The sequence below is a fragment of the Helicoverpa armigera genome, chromosome 5 (genome assembly GCF_030705265.1).
Source record: "Helicoverpa armigera isolate CAAS_96S chromosome 5, ASM3070526v1, whole genome shotgun sequence".
In the NCBI taxonomy this organism is placed as follows: Eukaryota; Metazoa; Arthropoda; class Insecta; order Lepidoptera; family Noctuidae; genus Helicoverpa; species Helicoverpa armigera.
Window position 1 is genome coordinate 5,017,679 of NC_087124.1, and position 6,000 is coordinate 5,023,678.

The 6,000-nt window shown below is 39.6% G+C and overlaps 1 protein-coding gene and 1 pseudogene across 2 annotated transcripts; both read right to left on the reverse strand.

The window, feature by feature from the left end:
• Nucleotides 1-374: 374 nt before the first annotated feature.
• Nucleotides 375-2,665, reverse strand: LOC110370611 (carboxylic ester hydrolase). Its single transcript, XM_021326496.3, has 3 exons — nucleotides 2,446-2,665; nucleotides 876-2,140; nucleotides 375-684 (listed from the first exon to the last, which is right to left on the reverse strand). The coding sequence occupies exons 1-3, from the start codon at nucleotides 2,623-2,625 to the stop codon at nucleotides 414-416; spliced, it is 1,716 nt and encodes a 571-aa protein (XP_021182171.3). The 5' UTR covers nucleotides 2,626-2,665; the 3' UTR covers nucleotides 375-413.
• Nucleotides 2,666-3,458: 793 nt separating this feature from the next.
• LOC135116562 (cholinesterase 1-like) lies at nucleotides 3,459-5,702 on the reverse strand (annotated as a pseudogene). Its single transcript, XR_010276519.1, has 3 exons — nucleotides 5,489-5,702; nucleotides 4,140-5,404; nucleotides 3,459-3,813 (listed from the first exon to the last, which is right to left on the reverse strand). The product of XR_010276519.1 is annotated as a cholinesterase 1-like (transcript).
• Between the last annotated feature and the right edge of the window lie 298 nt (nucleotides 5,703-6,000).

Below are 6,000 nucleotides of genomic sequence, written 5' to 3' on the forward strand. Positions count from 1 at the left end.
TTAATAATTATGTGAATCATAATTACGTAGGTCTTTAATTACTTATTATTTTTCTAGCTGTGAAAAATCTGAAGGCCATTTCAGGATCTCATCAAGATACGATTAAGATTGTTTTGAATTTGTTTTGAAATTGAATTATCCAACACATCGAGTTTCTGATCTTATGATCTTTCTGATAGAGTATCTTATCTTTACCAGGTGGTTCACTAATGAAGTATCATTGGAGGATGTTATTATCTACTGTGATAAATTGTCTGCAGTTCAATTTGGCCAATGTATATTGCTAACAATTCTTTATTTCAATGTGAAATATTCGTTATGGTTTTATATTCAGGACAATGAAGATCTTTATTCATTAAAATAATTAACGCCAATCATGCTAACATCATTCTTATTAATGAAAAACATATAATTTAAAACGCTTTAGTTAGCCACAGTGTGACAATAAAAATTATTAGATTAAAAGATAATATATCGCTGTGTGCTGAATCAGTTACAACTTCAGGTGTTGGCGGCGGTACTGAATCCAGATAGTGTTGTTCGTAGATTTCTGCCCACAGCTGAGTTCGGTCTTCCAGGAGTACTCCTTTCTGTTCTACCTTCACCCCCAGCGACATGTACGGAGCTCTGTTCGGGCCGGCAGGCGCCCAATTCGGTAACAGCGACCCTTCGGGTACTGGTTTACTGAAAACAAACAAATAAATATAAGCAACACAATTACATTGGTTTGGCTTCTGAAGTACTAATGCATGTAAACATGCATATGTAAACAATGCATGTCATGTATGTTAAATTAGCTGCATTTGAAGATCAACAAAAGATTCATCATTCGAACCTCAAAAATAGACTGAATTCTAAGCTACTTTTAGACCTACCCAGTTATAATAAAGTTGTGCCACATTTCACGAATAATCTTCCTCATATTTTGATATTCCGGTGTATCTTTAGTCTCGTCTCCACCATCCATCACAGCGCTCGATTGAGCGCAGTGATTAGCACCGCGAACGTCAGTGTGCGCCACTACTGGAACGTTCTCATCCACAAACGAATACTCATACAGATATATTTGGTTATTCCCTGCCTCCGCCTGTAATTTTGCAGCCCAAAGCATAGAGTGTGTAAATAATACATCCGAAAAGAAGTCAATATATCCCAAAATAGTATCGTTGCTAACAGGCTGATCCTTGAAATAAAAACTTTTTACTTTGTTGGCAACTTCTTCTCTCTTTTCTTCAGTTTCGAATATTAGATCTGCTGGTAAGAATTGCGAAAAGTTTGTATTCATTTTATCTTTCCAAAACTCAAAAAAAGGTTCACGGAAACGGCCTTCCATGTTAGCAAAACCATACAGCATGGGTAACTTATCGTACTCGCCGTTCTTAAGAACAGTGAGAGGAGATTCTGTGAGGAATGCTCCGTCACCAGTATCACGTTCCACACATGGTGAAAACATGAATGTAGAATCAGTTCTATCAAAAAATATGTCTGCAGTTAACAGTTCCATCGAAGCTGATTTATAGAACTGTTCTAAAGCATAAATGTCGTCAACATTGGTGAAATTAAGGTTTTTAGCGTGGGTTTTAGCAATCTGTACTGGATCTCTTTGCATTGAGAATACGGCAAGATTTCCACCACTTTCAGGAATAACGTGGTGGAATAAACCTTTCGCTGACTTCGAAAGCAGCAAAAGGTCTACAGACGCAGAACCAGCGCTGCAACCTCCAAGGGTGACATCATTGGGGTTACCGCCGAAGTTGGCGATGTTGTCCTTCACCCAGCGCAATAGCGCCACCTGGTCCTTCATGCCCGCATTGCCTGGTACGTCCTCGGTGCCCAAACAAAGGAACCCGTGAATTCCAAGTCGATAGTTAAACGTCACCATGATAAAATCTTTCGATTTCATTAGCTGTGTTCCCCGAGCCGAGTCACCAAAGCCTATTATAAATGCCCCACCGTGTACATAAACGAGAACTGGAAGATTTCTTTCATTTGTGTCGGGTACAAATATGTTAGCTACGAGACAGTCTTCTGTCATTTCTTCATAACCTTGCATTATAGCCACAAATTTGTTCTGTGGACATATTACACGTTTTTCAGTAGCGTCCAGAGGTTCCGTCCTTACCGCTGGTGGTAGAGGCGCCTGGAAAGAATAAATAAAGTTTTTTTTTAAGTATAACTTACTAATAGGTTTTCCAAAAATATACGGATTTATTATCTAATCTTATTATAAAGTCTCCTTGCTATATTTTTTTTTGTACAAAAAACAAAACTATTTAAATAGGTAAAATTTATCTTTATACTACCTAATATATTTTTGACCAGGATAAGTACTTTGTAACTGATAAATGGTCTACAATAACAATTGCCTTTTGTTCGTTTACAAAGGAAATCAAAATGAGTCTTGGTATTATCTTGGTTTAATTTCAACATTAATTGCTTAGGTACCTTGAATTTGTCGGCACCCTTAGGCGCAGTGGCGTAGGGTACATTGTAGAACGCGTACAGATGTCCGCTGGGGTGCTTCTGTCCGCGCACGGGCCCCTGCGCAGTGTTCACCTGCCGCCACTCCTCGTCAGCCAGAACTGCTGTCACGCAGACCAGCACCACACACGTGCGCCACCACATTGCTAGCGAGGTTCATTCACTACTGTGGTCTTTCACTAAATTCACTGTACCTATATACGCTTCTACTGCGTTTAAGATAACTCCCCGTTTTATTTTTTCTTATCGCGACAGATACCTAATGATTCATTGCGCAATTATAAGTTTTAATGTTGATTGAAGAGATGCCTATCTTCCCCAAGAATAATAAGCACGTTAATTCGCTTTGTTATTAGTCACTCAGTCTAAATCCTCGCTGTAAATATTAGGCTTAATATCTCTATCTGTGATCGATATTCGAATTTCATATCACGTAATTATGACACATCTTTTTTTTTTTTTTTTTATCGACGTAAAATCATCAAATGACCCCTCCCGCTGTGGGTTAGCAGCGGTGAGGAGATGTCGACTTTACTGACTAAAATCGTCGTGTTCCGTCATAGGCCTTTTATGTACCAGGGCCGCGGTATCTCTTTCGAACAACCCGCAGCCCCGGCAGGCCTTGGCCCTGCTGGGCCCCGCTGGGATTATGACACATCTTAGTTATAGTTAATCATGTGCACTCACGCTTGCGGATTATATATTAGGTATACAGATGAGAACAGTAAAGTACAAATGTACGAAAACAAAAACAGTACATCGAATGATAATGATTTGAGACACTCTTAGGTATTTATTTGTATTCTCTTTCATATTTGGTTAGGTACCACTAACACAAGGATGAAAAGAAAGAAAGGATGGAAAGGAAGTAATCTAGAGGTTTATACTAACGGCCAAAGTTCCTGTTAACACTACAAAACAAATAACGTAACAGTAGAGGTATAACGCTATTTAATTGAATTCAAAAACATTGAAAATTAAATTCAAAATTATTTATTCATCAAAAAAGAATTACAACAAAGTTTGGCAATGACCCTCAAACTAAGCTACAGCCTGTGTCTTGAGGGTCCAAATATAAGTTTGTATGGTTCACTATCGGTATCAATGATGGCAGTGGCGTATCAATATTGGTATCGGCGTTCTGAAGAGTTGGGGTCGGTTGGTGGAACTGGATCTCGGTAGTATTTCTCGAAGATCTCGTCCCAGAAGCGAGAGCGTTCTTCCAGGAGTACTCCGCGCAGTACCGGCTTCTCAATCAGCTGCATGTGTGGTAACATGTTCTCGCCTAAGGCTGGCCATGCAGGCAGCGATGACCCAGCGGGCACAGGGGCTCTGAAAAAAATAATAGAAAAATCTCATCAGCATTTTATTGGCAGTCAGTCACAAGCCCGTGATCACGTAGGAGGTGATCCTCCTTCGACTGGGTTTAGGGGTTTCAGGCTTTTCAGTCAGTCAGTGTTAGACCAGGTTCCCTCAACGATGTTTTCCTTCATCACAGATATTAATATCAAAACAGTTGAAAAGTATTGGTACTTGCTTGACCTGGAATCGAAGCCCAGAAATGATAAATAAAATTTTGGTTTTGTTTTGATTCGCACAAACCTTTTTATTTACCTTAAAATAAACAAACGTCTCATAAACAAAGAAAAATTTCTTACCCAGTAGTTATAAAGTTGTGCCACATTTCACGGATTATTTTCCTCATATTCTGATATTCCAGCGATTCCAGACTTTCATCTTCACCATCCATTATAGCCGCTGTCTGAGCACAGTGGTTAGCACCTCGCACGTCAGTGTATGGCACTACAGAAACATTATCATCTACAAACGAATATTCATACAGGTAAACTTGATCATTGCCAGCCTCCACTTGCAATTTAGCCGACCATAGTATAGGATGAGTAAAGAGGACATCCGAAAAATAGTCTACATATGACAAAATATTATCGTTATTGACAGGCTCATCGCCAAAATAAAACTTCTTAACCTTACTGGCCACCTCTTCCCTTTCTTCATCAGTTTTAAACGTCAAGTCCGCTGATAAGAACTCAGAAAAGTTAGTGTTCATCATATCTTTCCAAATGTCAAACATGTCTATGCGGAAAAGACCTTCCATGTTAGCGAAACCATACAGCATAGGTAGCTTATCATAGTCACCATTCTTTAGTATAGTCAGTGGAGGTTCTGTTAGGAATGCTCCGTCTATATCACGTTCCACACACGGTGAAAACATATGAGTGGAATCAGTTCTATTGGCAAACGAATGTGAAGTTAGAAGTTCCATTGAAGTGGTCTTGTAAAACTGTTCTAACGCATAAATATCGTCAACATTCGTAAAATTTAGGGTTTTGGCATGGATCTTAGCAATCTCGATAGGGTCTTTCTGGATTGCAAATATAGAAAGGTTTCCACCACTCTCAGGAATGACGCGGTGAAATAATCCTTTTGCTGACTTTGACAGCATTATTAAGTCGACAGCTGCTCCACCTGCACTGAAACCAGCAATTGTGACATCATCAGGGTTACCGCCGAAGTTAGCGATGTTTTCATTAACCCAGCGCAACAGCGCCACTTGATCCTTCAAGCCCGCATTGCCTGGTACATCCTCAGTGCCAAGACAGAGGAACCCGTGAATGCCGAGACGATAGTTAAACGTCACCATGATGAAATCTTTTGTCTTCATCAGCTGTGTCCCTCTTACTACGTCACCATACCCAGTAATAAAAGCACCGCCATACACATTAACAAATACGGGCAGGTTAGTTTCATTTGTATCAGGCACAAATATATTGGCTATGAGACAATCTTCAGACATCACTAGACCTTGTTCTAATGATGAAGGTACCCATTCGTTCTGTGGACAGATTATATTTTCGTTGACAGCATCAAATGGTTCGGTCCATACTGGCGGTGGTAGAGGTGCCTTAAAACAAATAGATTCATTAAACGTAAATAAGGGTTTTGAATATGGCAAGGCATTCACTTATAATATTATTTTTTTAGTTACTTTGAACTTGTCTTCACCCTTAGGAGCTGTTGCGTAGGGTATATTGTAGAAAGCGTACAATTCTCCGTTAGAGTGCTTCTGACCCTGCGGGACCCTGCGCGGTTGCCACTTCCAGCCATTCTTCGTCAGCCAGAACTGCTGTCACGCAAAATATCACTATATAAAAGTGCCACTCCATAGCTATGTTTGCAAACTCACAACTGAAGGTAGTGAACTACGCTAGTGTATTTATATGAGTGCTTTTAAGTAAAGACCGTAACTCTGCATTATTATCTATGGGAGTAATTACGATAATTCTTTGATTGATTGCCTTTTAGGAAGTTGTTCAGCAGAGATAGAGGCAGATATTTATCTGCTTTTTGATCATTCCATAAACAATTTCGACTGGCTTGTTAGAATGATTCTTCTCTGCCTGATTTAATAAGATTAACTGTCTGAATGATCCAAATCAGCATGTCTAAGCGGTTAAGGAGGTTCATCATCAGCCTATCGCTGTCCACTGCTGGACATAG